The sequence below is a fragment of the Perissodus microlepis genome, chromosome 7, assembly GCF_051167445.1.
Source record: "Perissodus microlepis isolate ML-2025 ecotype Zambia chromosome 7, ASM5116744v1, whole genome shotgun sequence".
Lineage (NCBI taxonomy): Eukaryota > Metazoa > Chordata > Actinopteri > Cichliformes > Cichlidae > Perissodus > Perissodus microlepis.
Genome location: NC_140467.1, coordinates 44,541,454 through 44,562,001, shown reverse-complemented (window position 1 = coordinate 44,562,001; position 20,548 = coordinate 44,541,454). Strand labels below are relative to the sequence as shown.

General features: G+C 38.2%; 2 protein-coding genes across 3 annotated transcripts in view; one reads left to right on the top strand and one right to left on the bottom strand.

Annotated features, from left to right (window-relative positions):
• astn2 (astrotactin 2) overlaps nt 1-5,733 on the top strand; it is a 274,357-nt gene extending 268,624 nt beyond the window's left edge. The window contains exon 23 of the mRNA XM_084935333.1: nt 2,330-5,733. Within this exon, the coding sequence (XP_084791459.1) occupies nt 2,330-2,567 (238 nt within the window). The 3' untranslated portion in view covers nt 2,568-5,733. The remainder of the gene's footprint in view (nt 1-2,329) is intronic.
• A 2,228-nt stretch (nt 5,734-7,961) lies between these two features.
• Nucleotides 7,962-20,548, bottom strand: part of pappaa (pregnancy-associated plasma protein A, pappalysin 1a) — a 112,781-nt gene continuing 100,194 nt past the window's right edge. For both annotated transcript variants that reach the window (XM_084935331.1, XM_084935332.1), the window contains exon 22: nt 7,962-13,870. In XM_084935331.1, the coding sequence (XP_084791457.1) occupies nt 13,766-13,870 (105 nt within the window). In that variant the 3' untranslated portion in view covers nt 7,962-13,765. The remainder of the gene's footprint in view (nt 13,871-20,548) is intronic.

Genomic DNA, 20,548 nt, shown 5'->3' with positions numbered 1-20,548 from the left:
TTGTTTTGGTTAATCCACCCCCACTGTCTGAAAGTACTCCTTTCAAGCCATAAATAATATAATAATTAAGGAATAACTTTGGTCTGATTATGCTTCTTTCTGATTGGTGAAGGGGGGTGGGAGGCACAGGTTAACCACTGGGACTTAGAATAGGGATTGGAGTAGTTGGATAGTGTGTTTGTCTATGCGTGTTTGTGTGTGGGCAGCTGCGAGGGGGTGGAGGGCTGGAGTGAGTGGAGATTATTTACTGCCTGAAGTTGGCAGGGTTGAGCCTCGTTGTGGTAATTTACAAGCAGACTCTATTGGTGGTTCTATTTAAAAGGTAACAGCATGGCCAAGTGAAACGTAAGCACAGTCAGCACTACTCCAGTAGCTGAGAATCCCAGGGGCCCACCACATGTCCACCATTGTTACAGCACCTCATGTAATGGTTGTATTTGTACATTGTGTGCATGGTTAATGCTTTCTTTTACTCTTACTCTGAACGCAAACATCTTATAATGTTATGTAGTGTCCTCAGCTGGAATGCCCTGAAACTGCATTCTTAATCAGTGCTTAACAGTCTTTTAATGAAATTTATAAATGCAAGGCCAAATCTTAACCGAGGAGTTGCCATAGACGCAACTTAAAATGCATGTTTTTTCTTCTTTCTGTTTTTGATCTCTTTGTTTTGTTTCATAATTGAATGAATTTAGTTTCTCTTTTTCAACCTTTTTCATTTTCTGTTGTTTTGGTTTTTTATGCCCTGAGTCACGTGCTTCCTAGTCAGCCTTGATAATGTGTTTGGTATTCTGTTGTTTCAGACGTAAGAATTTAGGGGAAATGAGAAAATGCCACCCCCACCACCACCACCCTTTCAGCAAATAAGTGAAAAGGATGTCTGTACTCCTTGCTTAACTAAAGACAGATGTTGATGCAGCAGACACTGCTTTTCAAAACAAAGTGAATTGTGTTTTTCTCTGTATGGACCTTTTTCATTTTAGCATATATATATATACATATATATACATATGTATTGTAAAGTCTCTCTCTCTCTGTATATATATAGATAAGTAAATATATAAATCCTTTGTAATCTGAGCTGACCTGACATGGCATATGGTTCAGTCATGGCTTAAACTTCAGCTCCAGACTCTTAAGTTTGAGACAAAATTCTTTGTTTCACTCACTCTAGACAGCTGCCTCTGATGTATTGTTAAGCAGAACCAGCACCCAAGAACTCAAAATGCGCCATTGCATGTCTTGGTTTTGACCCAGTCTCATCAGATGGATGGGAGAGACTCAGATGCAGTTCTTTGAAATCTGGTGACATTTGTGCAGACAATTCATATGTGGAGACACAGATAAAGGCACAATCCTGATTCTTTTTTTTTCTGTTTGAATTCATGTGTTAACTTTTTACCGCTTTTCTTTTTAATCCATTAAAAATTTGTCTTGTTAGGAACAAACTGGTATCTTTAAACCAGGGCATTTTGTGCCTGCTGGATGAATCTGTTGCCTTTATAATCCCAATTCATTTTATAGATATTTTCATCAACAGCTGCTTATAATTTGTATGAATGACTTTCTTTGATGCTCTATAAAAATCCTAGCCATAGAACAACAGAACAAGCATGTGCTGTTGCTCTGTTGGAGATGCATTTGGTGAGACATGGGTACAAAATGTTGTTCTGTGGTCTGTAAAATTACAACAGCATTACCATAATGACTTAAGATAAGGTATTTTTTGTTACCTTTGTCTAATTTAGAGGCAAAAAATATGACTTGGAGAGACTCTAATAAGTAACCAAACATCTCCCATGATGCATGATAGCATGTTACAGTACTACTTGATAGCTAAAGCCTTGCCACTTGCTTACCCAGTGAATACAACAGAGTCCAGGAGAGAGCCTATGAAACAACATGTTGCTGCAAATGACTGCTGTCAGTGTTTTTTGTACTGAATAAAGGTGGTAAAAGTGGTTTACACTGAGGTCATGACTTGAACTGAAGCATCATTATTACGATGAGAAAGATGGACATCAGCCAGACAAGCTTAGGTATTTATACATTAGATATATATTCCTCAGAAATATGTAATGTATAGTACCTTGATTTTCTGTACAGCTCTAGTATATATTCATTATGAAATACATTTTTGAAATTGTTCAGTAATTCTGCTTGTGTCCATTGTTGCCTAAACTTCAAGATTATTCCTTTTGCTCTAAAATAATTTTTGCTCCAGCGATCTCATGTAATCTGCAGTTGTTTTGCGAACAGCAAACTTGAAAGAAAACATAACGATTTAAGTATAAAAGTCATATTTTTGTGATTTTATCTTCTTTAACAGAAAAGCCAACCTCATATTACGTAGGGTGGAGAAGATTAGCCTGTATTGCCGGTCCCTCCTGCGCAGCACCCACATCCAGAGCCGCACCGACACCATGGCATATGTCTACTGCCGGAGTGAAGAGGCACGACCTCCCACCAATATGTGGCATGGCTCTTTACATGACAGTCGCACTGCCTGCATGGAGAAGCTCATTTCTGTACAGCGTAACACATACAGCAGCACCAAACTCCGATGAGACAGGAGTTACGAAATGAGCAGTTCGTCTTTTGTTTTTTTCTTTTTTTTTGCAAAATTACATCACTGATTGATGTACCTCTTCAGTACACTCTGCAGCAGGTGCCTCTCACTCGACTGTTACATTTTGCAAATCGATTGAGGCTAAAAGGAAAAAAAAAACTCTCACAGGACTTCATTCACTGGACGTTGTGTTAAAGCTACCGAAAAAATATTTTTGTGTGGCCTACTTTTATTATGAGAAAGAATATTATCCCAGAAAAAAAATCCCAGAACTGACATATTTCTCCAGTGATGCCAGTGATTGCACATATCAATGAGAGACTGCAGAGTGAACATGTAAAATATTATTCAGACAAAAGAAAACTGGTTGACTTAAATACTTTGAATGTAAAATCATAGTTCCTTTTTGGTGCTTTGAAGCTTTCCTGGTACACTTAAAAGAAAGAGAGGAAAAAAAGGAAATATCCATAGTATAACTTATTTGCCTTTACTACCTTCATTCGAAAGGAGAAACTGAACTGTGTTGAAGCCAAAATCACTTACTTGTTTTTAAGTTCACATTAATTAAGAAGAATAACTACACTTTGCTTCAGGAATTTAAAATCGGCATGTAGTTTGACTTACATGACCTTCGATTGATTCACTTGAAACAGCAAGGACTTGTGTGGTAACAGGATTGATATTTGCCTAGTGAAATTATTATGCAAGACGGAGTAGGTGGCATTCAGACATTATATCCAGACTTTTGAGTTAGCTTTAATTTTATTGCTGAAATGAATGAATCATTTTCTTGTATGACTTTCTCGAACTGCAGTACCTATAGCCATGTTATATTACTTAAGTAATATAAGACTATTAGTATTAGTATAAAGAATTCTGATACTGGGGCGGTTGATGAAATCGAATCTTATATCTAGACTTTTGCAAGTTCATGTAATGTGTTTGTAATCTAATGATAAGTTATTGCTTGTGACTGAAACACAACATGTCATTGTAGCATAAGTCCTGCAAATTGGAAATATATGAGACACGTATAAGAGAAGCAGTAACAGACCTAAGATTATATCAGATCTAAAGCTAAAACTGAAAATGTTAACTGGTTTTCAAAAGTTCTGCACTCACAGCAGAATTTATAAATTTTTCATATTTTTGTTTTTGCAGATAAATATAGCAAGCGTGATAATAAAGCAGTAGATCTGACCAACATTTTCCCAAGAGTAGAAAACAGGACAATTACTGCTGACCCACATGTAAACATGATGTACTGTACACTGAAATGTGAAGAATCAGTGATTGTAGGAATCACATGTGGTCTGTTTAATCTTCTTGTTTTTCAGTCCAATAACATATCTTCAAAGCCATGGATATTGTTTAACTGAAGATAAACAATGCCTTTTCAATATGTTCATCTCATGTTGTATGAATTGTAATAATAAATTATTATATTGTAAATTTTCAATTGTAAAAAAAAATATGTGTATTATTATGTGGCTTTGATTGTCTTTTTCTGAAGAATGTGAAATATAAAAAAACAACATGTAGAAAATGAGAGGATCTTTCTTTTTCCACTACAACAGACTTAATCATTCAGATTTAAACCTGGGTCTCAGACAGATCTGAACCACTTACTCAGTCATCGTGAGTGGCTAAAACCCACAACAAACATGTATTCCAAATTTTTTTGCCACATCTGCAAATAAAATGTTTTCCTTGTGTATTTGATTTTTTTTTTTTTTTTGTAATGCTTTCCCCATTTTCATTTTATTGGTTATTTCCCACCTGGTAGTTATTTTCCACCTGGTATGCGATTGTACTGTTGTAATTAAAAATACTTTTGTTTGGAAGTGCATATTTTTCAGTTAACGTCAGTTTCTGGTAACTAATGCAATCCATTAAAAAAAAACAGAGAGAGACAAGGGGACTTTGATGTGTCTTTCCAACACAATAACGCTCGCAAAGTTATTACTGTGAGTGATTGGATAATTGTCACAACTTTCAAACTTAAAAGCCTGTTGAGTACTTTCAGATTTGATACGCTCACACTTCCTTGTTTAATATTGCTCAGTTTTTCAGAAGAAAAAGTGTAAACCCATATCTAAAACCTATAGTGTTCATGAAATCATTTTTTCTGTTGTAAGTATAAAGTTTTTTTGTGTTAAAACATTCACAACTGATGATGGTTGTTGGAAAGTACTGCATCTTTTGAAATATCTGCACCTACTCAATTTGCCTATGGGGTAATATTCTTCCACCTGTGGAAGAATATTAACCATATCTGATAGGATATGAGACTTTACACAGTGTTAGTTTATGTGTAGACCTGCAATTTTCTGACCAAAATAAATTATCTCAACATGTGTTTGAAGGATCACCATGAAATTGTACGTAATGGTCTCCAAAAATCTTCAAAGCCAGTGACTAATGATCCACAGTATTTTTCTTCTAGATCATCCAAAAGCTTGATATTGGATGTTTTGAGTGCCGTATCTCAAGAACTATTTGAAGAATTACAAAGAATTTTCAAACATTTAAAAACCACGGATCCTTCATCCATTATATGGGCACTGACATCACTCAGTAGTCCTTGTTTTATGACCTGTTACCTACACAGCTAAAGCACCTTCCACTTATTTTATGTTCTTGTGGTATTTCACAAAATTTAGCATGCTGACATGGTAAACCGAAGTAGTGATTATGACTGCTGCAGACACCATGGATGACTATTAATATCTGCTATACTTGTTTCACATCCACTTGAAGTCTGCCTCAAGGACGTATGTATGTTTAGTGTGGTGTTGTATGATTTCTGCCAAACAAAACCTCCCAAACAATCGGAGTATGAGGCTGACATCCACAAATTGTCTGGTTTTCACCTGTGGATGATGGAATTTACATCACTTGGATTCAAGCAGTTTTCCCTATAGTCAATTATGTGGGAAGCACGACCTGTTAAAATAATGTTAGATGTAACATTATGTAAAGTAAGGTCGCCAATGCTGGCAGGCTACTGAATCAGAAAAATTCTGCAAAAAAAAAAGATAATCAGTTTATTCTAAGCATCTGTCTTTGCACGATTTTATTACATTGGAACAATGGCTTCAATAGTTTGAATTTACATTGTACTTTGTTTCATCTAATTAATTAAAATTAGGTTGAAGGAGTAAGCAGTATTGATTATCAATATCCAGCATGTATCAACACAGAGAAAATGTGGTGTTTTATAGTTGTGGTTGTGCTAATTAAATGTGGCTCATATGACTAATGTGCCTGACTTGAAATGACACGGACCTCACAGGAGAGAAGCCCATGGTATGCAAACCACTACAATGAAGTTGCACAATATCGGAGCAATAACTGGATCACAATTAATTAGCATGAAAGGAAAATGAGGCGCTGATGAAAATGGCTGTAAGCAATTGTAGAATAGAGTGCAATCCTGTTATTTCTCAAGTTTTACCCAATTTGCTGCATGCTCTAGCAGAAAAATATTTACATTGAGTTGGAAAGGGGGAAATCAGTCACTGAACTACCAGCTATCCCCTATGAATTACACTAAATTATGTCATTAACTGAAGGTCTTCATGTGAGCTGCTGGGAAGCATTTTCTCTTTCCACCTCCCTCGACAAACTATTCCTTTACACTCAGATCCAGTTTCTTTCCAGTCATGCAACATTAACCGCACTTTAAAAATCAGTAGTTTGATGTTCATTCTCACAAACTGGGCCATTAGGCTTATTCAAGAGCCAAGAGCACCACTCACATTTCCATGCCAATGTATCAGTGAAGGATGAAAGAATGAACAAGAATGAGTTCTATATAAAAAATCTTCCATTGTGTGCATTAAAGCTTAGGTCCTCTCCTTTAAGCCTGGGACTCTGAGGATTCTGCGCAGTATCTTAATTGTTCCTAGGACTCCACTCTTCTGGATAGGCACCTCTATTTTGTGTCTGGAATCTGCTGGAGCCACACTTCCAGCTTTGGAGTCACAGTTCCTCATACTCCTATTACCACAGGGACCCCTTTAAGCTTTACCTTCCAAATCTTCTCCATTTGTTCCTTCCCCCAAGTGTTTTCTTAGGGGAGTCTCATGCTCCTTCTTTCTGTTGTTGCTATCCGCTGGAATTGCCATATCTGTCCCTTGTCAACCACCATTTTCTGGTTTGTTGGCTAGAAGCTGCTTGTCTGCCAAAAACTGGGATGTTAGCCCTGTTGTTCTCAATACCTTCACTGGTGTCTCCCATATGCTGGATTAGAAGTGGATCAGATAATCTAAAGATGTACCGGTACACTTATATCCTGCTACTATGTGGTGGATAGTGAGGCCTGTAGTTGTGCTGCCACGGTCAGAGCCTGTGTGTTGTCCTTCATGTTAGCCTTTTCTAGTCACTGCCTGGATTTCTGGATGTCAGCCACTTCTTGCATCTATCCATGGCACAGTCTATGCAGGAACTTGGTCTTCCATCATAGTTCCTCCTCCTGTGGCCACCTTATTATGCAAGGTGGGTGACCAGTTAGAAATTAGGTATTAGTAGCTTTCGTTTTCCAGAGCCATTTTGCTGTGTCCACCAGATGCCAGTTTTGAGTTGCTTTATTCTATTATCTGATATTATAGCACTGAGCTACCAGGGCCTTTGTGGTCAATGTGGACATGGTCTTCTGTTCATCCAATATTTACCATATGGGTAAATGGACTGGTTCTTACATAGCGCTATTCTACTCTGAGCACTCAAAGCACTTTGCACAACTTGCCTCATTGAACTATTCGCACAAGCACTTTCTTCTATGGACTTTGTCTGTAATTGCTTTCTATCTGACATTCACATGCATTCATACTATGATGGATGTATCAGATAGCAAAGTGGGGATTGAACCAGCAACCCTCTGATTAGTAGATGACCTGGTCTACCACCTGAGCTACAGCCTCTCGCATTGGTTTGGCTGGCACAGTAGCACAGTATTAAGCTCAGAGGCATCCAAATCAGTATGGCTTTGTTTATATGTCTCTCTGTCATGTTCCAAAGTAGGCTCGAGTTGCATTGGAGTCTAGCCTGGGGACCCTTACGGAGTGCAGTGTTGAGTGTGATTTAAACCCCATGAGGGCCCGCTGCTTCCAGCTGATGTTACCTATAGCGTAGACCTAGCAAGCTAATCTAGTACTGACCTGAAATTCCTTGAAAATTGGGGACAGCAAACAGCATGGACAGCATTTGGAAAGGTTTTCTACTGAAGCCTGAATCTGTTCAAGCTTCTTACACACTGACAAAAGGAAGTTGCTTGCTACTTACAAGGCTGGACCCACATCTTTTTGTCTATGCAGCGTTGTCTGTCAATGATTAAAAAATATTGGAACTTTTTTTAAAAAAAAAAAAAACAGACCACAGACATCCAGCATTATGCTCACTTTAACCAGTGTTTTATTTCTACACAATAAATGACAGCAAAATGAACATGATACTCATCTTTATGACTCTTTTATGAAAATATAGCACATATCAGACATGTTTTGCAATGTACCAGAGCACCAAAAAATATATAATTGCAACTGTGACAACAGAGAGAACAATCGGCTGAAACATAAAAGTCCAGTCTGTTGTATATGTGCCTGAAAAGTGCATACTGTGTAAGAAAAAAAGTGAGAGGAGGTCATCTGAGGGAGCAAGGGCCCACTGAGTTTGATGGCTACCTTTACAGTGTCGGTGAAATTCTCAGCAAACACAAAAGCATATGGATAAGACTCAGTAACATACAGTATGAAGTGAAGATAAATGAAATTTTTGTTGGTTAGTGTCAGTCAACTCAGACAAATGTGAAAGGAACTTTTCAATACATAATAATGTTAAGTTTAATTATGAGGATGAATCTGAACAGACTGCTAAGAAATTGTTATGATATTATTCATCTAAAAAACAAATAATTTATGACACAATGGATAAATTCATGGTTAAGACAGCTGACAACAGTACTAGAATTAAGCCATTAGGAACAAATAAATGCAGACAAGTGGTGTGGTAAAGCATCACTTTTTTGTGTTGTTTTTTTTTTTTTTTTTTTGCTTTTTGTTTAGTTTTAGTTTTTTTTTGTTTGTTTTGTTTCTGTCTTGCAGGTGATACTTTGACACAATGCACAACATTTCACGGTTCATTTCATTGTATAATAGTTATGATAAAAATCAATCGGAGGCCTACTCCCAAACAGTTAGTACATGGTTTGCAAATACAATCATCATATAATATTATTACTATTTACATCTTAAAATATATTTGTTGAGCAACTGAGTACGAAACATTGCAGTAATACCACTAGATACCCACATACTATGCAAATACACTTTTTTTGTAGGTCCAACTCAGAAAAAAAGGGTAATCCAACTTTTTTTTTTTTTTTAATTGATCTACTGAAGGTTTAGGAAACAGAGATAAGGGACCATTCTATAACAAGAGGCCTGTGAGAGGTACTTCATGTCTTACAACACGCATAGACAATTTCTTACGAGATGGCACACCAGTATTTTTCTCCACAAAGATTTGTGCAAAAACATTAGGTATTTAGACACACTTTCTCGCACTCTCCACTGCACTTTAAATGAGTTAGACACAATGTTTCCGACATTTTTTTTTAACATAACATAAAAAGCCAGGTGTTAAATGAAAAGCAGAAAACAAACAGTTGTTGATGGAGATGTGGAGAATTACTAAAGCCTTGCAAAAAAATGTTGCCATAAACGTCATATTATGTGATAAGCATATGCTGTAGGTGAGGCGAACTGTTGTTGCTTGAGCCTAACTTCAAAAGACTCTGTAAGCTGGGCAAACATCCTCTCTAATTTTCACAGGGCAAGCTTGACCCTGCTTGCCCTAAACAGGCATGCCTGACAGTGACAGATGAGGCAGTGTGTCGAGGTGTGGGGAGGTAGAGGTAGCAAGGGGGTGGGAGGGGTGGTAGGAGTCCCAGAGAGATATGGTTGCCAACCCCAGGAGAAACTCTGACTCACTGGCTTCGGCGTGTTGCCAGTCAGGCTGGCCACCTCTGGCTTAGGGGCAGCCTCTGTGAGTACACATTTTCACACCTGGACAAATAGCAAGACAGGCCAGGAAAAGCAGTCCACCCGTTCCTACCTCTACCCCTACCCACCTTCTACTTTTCTGCCATCCAAGAACGCTCACCATCACCTGCCTACTGACCTCCAGTCCAATTTTTCCCCTTAATTTTCAAGCCCTTTCTTTGCCATTTGCCAACGTTCTTCTGTCCTCAGCTGCATGTTCCTTGTGCATTACAATGGTTTCTCAAAACGTTACTTGTTACATTATTTGTAGTTGTACTCGGCCATTATATGGTTAAAACTCACTGCATGTGTGTGTGTGAATGTATTGCTTGTCTGCCTCTGTGTGTGTTTTACAAAAAATGAGAAACAAAGAAAACGAAACGTTTACATTCTAGTTTTGACGAAGAAAAAAAAATACACTGCACTCAGTAACATTTAAATATGGTGAATCATCACTGCTTGCAAGCAATATCCATCTACACATATTGAGCAACGGGAGAAGTTCTTTCTGTGGTTGTTGGTCTAAATTGGACTGTTTATGTCTTATCAGTGCTTAACAGCATTGATCACAATATACTGTGACAACAGCGACAGAATGACAGTTTTGACTCGCAACCTATAATATGTTGGTTTATAGGAACAATGTAAAAAATAACTTACATGGACATTAAATATAACTTAAAAAAGTATAACACTCTCAATAAATAGTTCTACTATTTACACCATTGTTATGAGACTCAAAATGTCGCTAAAATACCAAAAATATAGAAGCAGCAAACATTACAAGCATGAGGTACAGCAAGGGATCGTGTGATGACTACAGTAGAGAGGTGACGTCCTCATCCAATGCACGACTGTATAATTTCTCTCATGACTATCGTGGTTAGCTATGGCTTATGGGTACCTTTTCAAATATAAACAAAATAATTTTTCAAGTTGACATTCAGTCACATTCTGCAGACTTTCTTGGTGATAACAATCACTTGTTTTGGTATCCAGATATCAGCTGATGATGCACGTAATGGCTGAGGAGGATATTTCTAAATGATTCTAAGTATGTGGAAGCAACAACAGATTACTCTTTTTTATAGAGTGAAGGAAAGGGTCCAATGACAGGTTTCAGATTCATCCCAGCTGGAATGGCTTTCCAGTAACCTCAGTGGCAAATGATGAACCACAGTACTGCATATTACTGGTATGGTGTAGTGAATGTAGGTCAGTCTCCCCCCACTGGTGACAGTTTTATGTAAAGCAGCAGAATCTGGAGTACTAATATTACATATAATTTGATAATATAATATAAGACATTTTTACCAGGACTATATGGTATTCAATAAAGTGTTAAATGCAATCTTAAAAGATCACATAGCCTTTAGAATGACTTTACAAAGTCTTTCAAGAGTCCCTGTTAACGGGAATTTCTTCATTTACACGCTTCTTCAACATCTCTTGGTTTCTCTGGCACAATGTTCACCTTCGGCCTTAGATAACATATTACACAAACACCAAGGAAACTAAAGATAAATAAAATTTTAATCTAACTAGATCTTAATTATGTGATAACTATTTTTAAATGTGTACTGATGTGTATCCAGTTGTCTTGGATTTGGGGCTTCATTGGATTATGCATAAAGGGATATATGTTTCACAACGACAACACCTCCATACTTCATTAATAAAATCAAATGCACCATATAGGTCAGATATAAGAAAGGAAAAAAAACAAAACAACAGAATAGCAACACAAGGAGTCAAATGGCCAAATATCATACAGTTTGATTCAGGTCACCATTTTGACAATAGCAGCGTCTAAACATTTTTGAAATATTTACTTTTTCCCCCTTACATGACAACTAGAAAGTGCAGTAACTGAGGTCAATAGTAGAAACACTGATTTAATATGACATTTTCTTAAAATGAAATGCATGAAAAAGGACAAAAAACCCTCCTGTCCAAGAACATATAGCAATATTTACACAATATCTTGATTTTTTTTCCTTTATATTTGGTGGAAAATAATACCTTGACTTTTTTTTATATGTTCTGGTATTGACTTGTTTTATTGGTTCTATTGCGCTGACACTACAATTTAGGACCACGTATTTATGAGAATGATCTGGAATTCTATAGCAGGGACTGTGCCACTGGCCCAAGTTTAATGAAATTAAATGTATATTCAAGCCATGAATATGATTTCAGCCAAATAGGAGCAGCAAACATTGGACCAATATGCTAAGCAGCCTTCATTATCAAATGTGCATGAGAATAAAACTTGTGTGTATGTGTCTGGATAGAAGAGTAATAAGATACCGTGCTATTGTAGCAGCCGTGTAGTCTGACAAAATCTAACACAATGGGGCCAGAAAACCCAAGATTCACAATACTGAGAAGAGCTGATCAGAACAAGCAAGTGCACTTTGTACTGAAGAGAATAGTTTCAAAAATTACTTAAAGACGACACAGCCAGAAAACGTAGGGAGCTTTGATTGTGTTGTGACTGCAAATGGCGTGTTGACATATACATCCAAATGTCATTTTCATGTACAACCTTGTTGCCTGCAGAGCTAGAATACTACGGCATCCAATAGTCCTGAGGGGGAGAGAAAGAGAACGTGTTTATATGATTGCGTACATAAGCAATGTGTTGTGGGGCAGATATGGTCTTTGACCTACGCTCTCTCTCACAGACTATATCCACCCCTTCAACTCGGTACTCCTGTGTGACTGTGCTGTGCAGTACTGTGTGCTCAAGGAAGCCACAGACTACAGGAAAGCACTTACTACATTCGGAGCAGGACTGGGATGTTTTTAATTTCAGTTTAAACAGTTTGAATCGGGGCTTGAGGTAACAAAGTTCTTATCAAGCGTCGCAAGGGATGAGTTGAAACTGAAACTAAAATCAGCCCAAAGTGAGGTGTTATCGATGACATTCCTTAAGTCGTGATCAATGTATGTTGTATTTTTCTTTTCTTTTTTTTTTTGGGGGGGGGGGGGGGGGGTTACTAGGTGAAAGACGCAAGGACAATTGAGGTTCTGGATTTCTTTTAAAGTTCTTAGTGCATTTTATATGTGGTGTTGTCAACATGTGTTCTAATGCAGTCTATGTTAATGTGAGAAAATGTATTATGAGCAAACATACAAGTGTGAATGAATGCTATAAAGAGGTACTTTAAGCAGCAAGGAAGACAAAGCTGTCTAACCCAGTTAAATGTTATTATGTGAAGATGGACAGTAGTGAAAGCCCTAAAATGTTTTCACTATGCTTTTGGGATTTTGCTCTATACTTATGAAATCGTCTTCGGAAACTGTTTCTGTGGCTAGCTGTGGTTTGTGTGCGCCTTTATATTTTGGGTTTTTGTGAGTGTGTTGAATCTGCGACTTCCAAATTAACATGGCTCTCTTATTCCTCACCAAGATCGAAATAACTTAAAGCCTCTGATGTGCCAGTGAAGAAACACACTTTACTTATGGTGACACACAGATATAGAATATCTGACCAGCACCAACTTCTAGCCCCTCCAAAAAAAGTTGAACAAGCTTTCAGAGTGTGTGAGGATTATTTTTAACATTTGTCTTAACTTCCTTCATATTTCCAAAACACAATCAATGCTATCCTTGACATATGCATTTTGATATACCTTTGGTTCAATCACTTGATTGTAGAGTAAGGTCACTAAAATAGACACTAAAGCCAGCACAAAACTCAACAAAAGGCATGCTACCTAGGCTTGGTTATGTTGTTGTTGTTGTTGTTGTTTTTGTTCTTTTTTGTTTTGTTTTGTTTTCTCATTTTTTTTTCAAAAATGTCTGCTTCATGTAATTCATTTTATTTTGTGTTTTTTTTCTTGCTTTGCTTAATGTGTACTTTAATGATTTAATGTATTGCAGGGGTTACTTTCCTTTAAGCTGAAAAATGAAGGTATTATGGAGTCCCATCTTCTTTTCTGTATCTTTCGGTTGTGGAGAGATGGAGGCATTTCAGCAGGTTGGGGTTGCAGTATGGATGGATGGAGAGGTATGCCTTTTAAGCAGCATGTGCAGGAAATCGAAGGCCAAGAAGAGGATGAAGGAGAGTCTGCCTCAGCCACTTTGGCTATGTGGTGTTGGGGAAAGGGTCCTAGGTTGTTGAACAAAGGGTCCTTGCTAAGGTTGGTCACCCCAGGGAGTGGACATGCTCATCCTTTCTGTTCTCTACAGCATTGGGATCCCGACAGGAACACTCATCTCGTAAGTCACAGGACATTGGGAATGGAATCACCTGCGTAGAGAATGAGAAACTTAAATTCATATGTAATTGCCAACTTTAGAGCCCATCGATCCATTTTTTAATGCTTATGAAGTTGTAAGCTCACAAACACAAACACATGCTCTTTATCCTCAAAACGGAAGTTGTCCAAATATTCTTAGTCAAAACCTGAACCCTACCTAATCCTGAAGCTAAACTGTTACATCCTCAATGTCACTATAGTAACACTTCTTCATAACCTCAATGTACAACACCAGCTCCAAGAGAGTTTGGATGATGTGTAAAAAAACCAAAAACCCCCAAAATGGAATAATTTGCAAATCTCATAAGGCAATGTTTTATTTTCAATAGAAGATAGAAAACCATTGTACCATTTTCTGCAGGAACATTTTACAACTAATTAAGTTAAATGGGAGCATCCAGTAATGTGACTCCACATAAAAACAGCATCTTAGACAGGCAGAGTTTCTCATAAATATAGAAGGGCAGTGGATCCCAAATCACACAAAACAAAACAAAACAAATATCAACTACAATGCATAATCCCAAAAAGTTGATTCTTTGCATCTGGACATAGTGTTTTTAGTGGAGAAATGTTTCATCACTCATCTAAGTGACTTCTTCAGTCTCAGCTGATTGCAGGTTTCCCCAACCTTATAAACAGTACATTTGCACATTGACTGACACTAGCACCACTGACAAACAATGAGCTATGAGGTTAGTTTCATAATCATAATATGTCCATTGTCATGACCGTTGATCACAACCACTGATCAAAGACGATTAGTAGCATTCACAGAGAGTTGGGCATCCCTAGCATCCAACATCAGCATGGAGGACAGGAAGCCACTCACATCACTTAGTAATGACCAGATGATGAACTATTTGAAATGTCCATATCTGGAGGATTGAGCATGCATCAAGATACAATACATAATATTATCAAAAGAATATGGAGCACTATAGACAAAGCTGAAGATCTGGATATCTTTGGGCCCTCAGGTTACACTACATTAAAAACTGGCATGATTCTGTTATCAGTGCATGATTTCAGGAACAGTTCCAAAAATCCTTTGTGAACACAGTTCACCATGCTGTTCACAAATGCAGGCTAATGCTCTGTCATTCAAAGAAGAAGCCATATTATCATATTAAATGAACCAAAGTTCAATGCTGCTCTTTGGTCACAGCAATCAAACTTGTATTTATTTACTGAAAACATGGATGTGTATGCTCTGGACCATGAAGAAGAAAGGGACCATCCCACTTGATGTAACTGCTCAGTTCAAAAGCTTGCATCTCTTATGTTATGGGATACATAAGAGATGTGTAAACTGGCAGCTTGCACATCTGCAAAGATGCATCGATATTGAATGCCATATACAAGTTTTAGAGCAATATATACTCCCATATGGATGACATGTTTTTTAATCAAGGCCTGTCAAACAACATGGCTTCATAGTAGAAATGTCCAGGTGCTGAACTGGCCTGCCTGCAGTCCAGATCTTTCACCAACTGAAAACATTTGGCGAACCATGAAAAGAAAAATACAACAAAGAAGACCCAGGACTGTTTGAGCAGCTAGGATCCTCTATCAGACAAGAACTGGACAACATTCCTCTCTCAAATGTCCAGCAACTGGTTTCTATTTAAATTTTACACAACATTCCAGCTTTTTTGAAATTGGGGTGGTAAAATATGAAAATAAGAAAAAAAATGTCTGAGAGGTGTAGCACCATGAAACTAATGGACAATTACATCTAACAAGTCTTTTTATGCTAGACATTTGCAGTACTTTATGTGATGCCATCAAACAGTAGTGTCATTCTACTATGAGGTGACTTTAGGTACGTGTTTGGTCTTTTTTTCAACATTTTCTGCTCATAGAAGACTCATGATATTAACCATACTATCACAGCAACTGATCCCCTTGTTTTTTCTGATAGTCTTATGTCAAAGACTATCAGGTGAACACAGAACCGGAAGATCAGTGGACATTGCCTCTGGCTTTGACGTCACTAGATAACGATGGTAATGCGTCACTAGCACCAGCGGCTGCTGACTTGTCTGCCCACCTCTTGGGGGGCCTGCTTCAGCTGATTCGGTACACAAAATGTGTCCTTCATCTGCAGGCCAAACAAGAAACACGTGTGGTCCAAGCAGTGAAAGGCAGCCGGTGAACCAAGGATGTCTGCATTTTGTCCTAGGCTTGCTATCAGTGTCACTTTTTTCACATTAGAGCAGAGTGATACTTCATTTTTTGCACAATGAGTTTCAGTATACACTGTAAATGTATAGAAGCTGGTCAGTGCAACCAGCAGATTCTAACAGCACATCTCAAGACAAAGACAGCTATTAGTGAAAGCTATCTGGCTACTAGAGGATGAGTTGTTTCCAGGGGAGGATCATTGTGCTATTAACTAAATACGGAGTAGCTGCTGTATAATTACTGAGACTACTCCTATGCCATCTTACAAATTACACCATGAGCTCATACTATCTAAAAATTTGAATTTCCCATTAACTAAAAGATGCTGTTAAAAACTTAATTTGATCTACAATCACACACTGATTGATTTCCTGTCTACAACTAAACAATTTTATCAGATCTTCAAGTTTCTGATAGTTTTCATTAGATTCAGTTTAACTTTAATGGCATTGTGTAGTGCAGAGGTCCAAAGCTTGGGAGAGTGAGGTAAAACTGGAAGAAAGGTGGCCTGCTGATAAGCAAACAGTCTCTAAGCTATTACAGCTTCAGCCACAAAGGCTTAAAGATCAGTCAACCAGCTTCCAGTGGCTAGGAAAAATATGTATCCTCTGATCGCTTGGAAAGTGGTTTTTGGAGGTTGCTGGCTATCTCCAGTGAGTCAAAAAGAGGGTGCTGCACCAAAAACACTCTGTAGCATTGGCTACTGCATCTTTTGAAATGTGTTGGTTGCAGTGTTAAGGAACAGCATTTACTTTGGAGTCAAGCATTCTAATGCGTAGCCTTTTTTCCTCAGCCACACGTTTCATTTTGCATGGAATCTGCTCATATCCAGTGTACAGTTTACATTGTACAGAATTTCATTACCACTTGATGAGTGTTTGCAGATACGACAGTAGTCTTCCTGACCAGCGAGAGCTACTGTCTAACAATAATTTGGAAACTAATGTCAACTACTTGTACTCACTAGTAGTTGGTGATTGTGCAAACTTCTGGTGACTGCAGCTACCTGCTAGAAACCAACGCATTTGCAAAGAGATTTTCTGTGTAGCGCCATTTACCAATATGCCATATACCGCTACATACCAGTTTGTGACAGTTTCACACTAGCAGCTGCCAGCAACTTGTATTATACATCTACTATACACTTTTCCATAGTGGCCAGTAGTTTCCAGGGGTCAGTGACCCGCTTCAAGGCTTGCATGACTGAAATAAGGCGTGCTAGCCTTATAATATATATAAAATTTTTTTGATTTCATAGTACTTTTCTAAAAAAAAATTAGTAAAGATTGCAGTTAAAAGAAAATGCTTACAACCAAAATGTTATACCTTCATTGGTGCCAAATGACATAAAATAGGGGCAATAATTTTAAGAATTGGGACTTTATTGACAGCGGGTCTGTGGGGGAGCATGCTAGTCACAGAGGAGCAGTGACGCAGGTTCTCCTTTGAAATTAGGTATAAAATAAGTTGTTTATGTGTGGGGGCGGTGTTCTTAATGTCAGGGCCAGGTGGGCAGTGCCCAGACTCCTCTGAGAAAATGAGGCCTACGTGTGATGACTTTACAAGCCCAAGGCCAGACACACTTCAAAAACAGCTGTCAAATGCATGACCAGAGTTTCCTTTGTAGCATTTTGAAGCCAAGAACATGGGGTTCCTCATTCCCGTACAACTCTTTCCTAGTTTAATTACAATAATTCTGAGTTTCACACTTCCACATTGTTTGTTTTGGAGTGTCTCGCTTGCTGTGTCTTGCTTTATTATTCCCCTTCTCTTGCAGCACAATATCTCAATACACTTCCCATTCCTTTATTTCTCCTCCAAGGGCAGTTCTGTTTATCTCTCAATCTAGAGAGTGATGGTGGGTGGCAAATTTGACATGGTTTCCTTTGACCTTGACCTCCAGGGTGGCTGCGCCAGCTGCCACATCTGGCCCTGACTTAAGGTTCTCTCAGGGTGGCTGGGAAATTAGACTGACTGACTGGCCTTGTGGGCCTGGGGGCCATCGTGCTGCCCTATGTCCCTGGGCTAGAGAAGGCCTGTGCGAGGACACCCACTGACAGCAACATGAAAGCCCTTCAGAAGAACGCAGACTTTGTCAGAGCCACATCCTTCAATTTCAGGAACAGGTCGAAATAACAGAGTTCCTATTGACATGTCTGTGTTTGCAGTTTGTGCGTTTAAGCCAGCGCTTAAAGGAAAAAAGGTGGCTTTTTGGGCAAAGGGCTGGGGGAAAGGGAAATGGCTTATCTAGAGATCTAGAGATACCAAACTGTTTATTACGTAAATTACATAAATAAGATTATTAGAGGGAATTGTAAGCAGCCATATATATTTTTATATGTCATTATAGATTAGAGTGTGTTAATACAGATGTTTTGCTTTCTTATTCAGTCTTTATCTAGAATTTAAGATATAAGCAAAACCTAACCAGTGGCATGTTCATGCTCCTACATTCATATATTACATTCACAGGTCTCAAGACCTGTGAATGGTTTCAAAGAATTGTTTGTCACAGCACCAAGAGCACTAGTGTACTGAAAAACCTAAAAATTAAGTATCAGTGAAATCTTACAAGTATATGAGTCTGAGATAACCGAGGCCATTAAGAAATTTAAATTAAAAGTCACAGACTGTAAAAAAATATGCTATAAATACAAAATTGGAATGAGAGCGAGAGACAGAAAGAACTATGGGCAAAAATAAAGTTGTTACAGATTAGATATGGAAGGAAAAAGAGCCACTTAAGAACCAAAGAACACATAACTAACTTTTGGCAATTCAAATGCAAGCACTTGGCATCAGTTACCAGCCTAAACCCCTAAAGCCTGTGGGGAGTGTGTCCTCCTGCTGTGTAACTACCTTTGCTCAGCTGTGTAGAAAAGCCCTGCTCTTTATATTCACATTATTATGCCCCTCTCTCTCTCATGCTTTTTTGCCCAGTCCACCTTCAGTCCTTGCTCCCCATACTCATACAAATAAAAGGTAGGAATTAAAGGAAACTATGCCATTAAAATCTGAATTCTATCACAGTACACTGGCCTCCATGTGGAAAAGCAACAGCCACTTTTCATAAAAGATCATGTGTTAAAGATTGTGTGTTTCCAGGCGACTTACATAGAGACAGGATTTGTTTTTGTTTCAAAAGATGGATTGCAGCCATAGCGGTTAGTAGATATCAGACTGTCACCTGAACAAAAAGCATCAGTCATGACACATAGCAAATCATATGTTGAGCATACTTGTGCTAGACTGAGAGTGGTAAACAGCGGCGAGGGGCTGGGAAGGATCTCAGCGCTCACCCGAGACCCAAATCAGACAGAAAAACATACAGGCACATTCATAAAATGTTCTCAAAGAGAGGCCAACTATATCCAAGAAAGGAATTCCTTCCAAAATAGGTGGTGGGGGGGCTAAAAAGGGTCTTGTGCAGGGAACCCTCAGAAAGGCACACTCCATAACCCTTACTTCCTCTCCTCTCTGCCTGTCCAAATCCAGCCAACAGCTTGCAACTATTAAGGGGAGATCCTGTGGTGACCTTACGTGCAGCCAGTCCTTGCACCTTCAAAGCTCCTGGGGTTGAACAACACACAGCAAGTCATCCAGAACTCCTAATACACAAATCATTACCAAAACAAAGGGATATAGCAGTATTTGCTGGGAAGTGGAAGAAAAGTAAACGAGGTCCATCGTTTTTCAGTACATTTTCCCCTCTTTTTTCCCCCTTCCAGCTGTTATTCAGCTCTTATCGGGAATAAATTCTGAACGAACATGCAAAAAGAGAAAGCTCTGGAAAACTTAAGTGAAAATTACATAATTCCTTTAATATGATTTTGTTTGGTAAGAAAACAAAGTGCTCAGGATTGTGTCTGGAGGAAATTGTATTACATTCCAAACATTAAGATTTTTCATATTGAACTGTTGAATCAGTTTACATTTTAAGAGGCATGGATTGTGATGCCGGAGAGCATAATAATAAACAATCGTGCAACAGCGGTAAAGAAGTCACTTTAAGCGGCTTTCATTAACTGGGGTGTACAGATGTTTTCATGAATTGTGTTGTATCTCTTCCATCATTGAACTGACATAAAAATGATAAACTACTGACCATTACATGACCTTTTTGGATTTTGGTTGCAGAATAAAGAAGTGAGGGTGAATACTTATTGATTTATCTATTTATTATCCACAGACTTGCTGGACGGACTCAAATCATAGAAAAGATATACGATGATGAGTGCATGTTGGAAAACCATTTTGTTCTGTTACCAAAATAGAGAAGTAAATAGAAGTAATCAGGCAAACAAGATCTGTCTGTGGTTTTATGAAAATAAAGCACCAGTAAGTTCAATGGCATACACTGGGAACAATAACAAGCAACAGTAAAATTCCTACTGAATGACCAATGCATCGCCAGCAGCAACTGATGGTTTGTGTCTGTTCAGGTGCGTTTTGTTTGTGTGTGAATTAGATTAAGCGAGAGT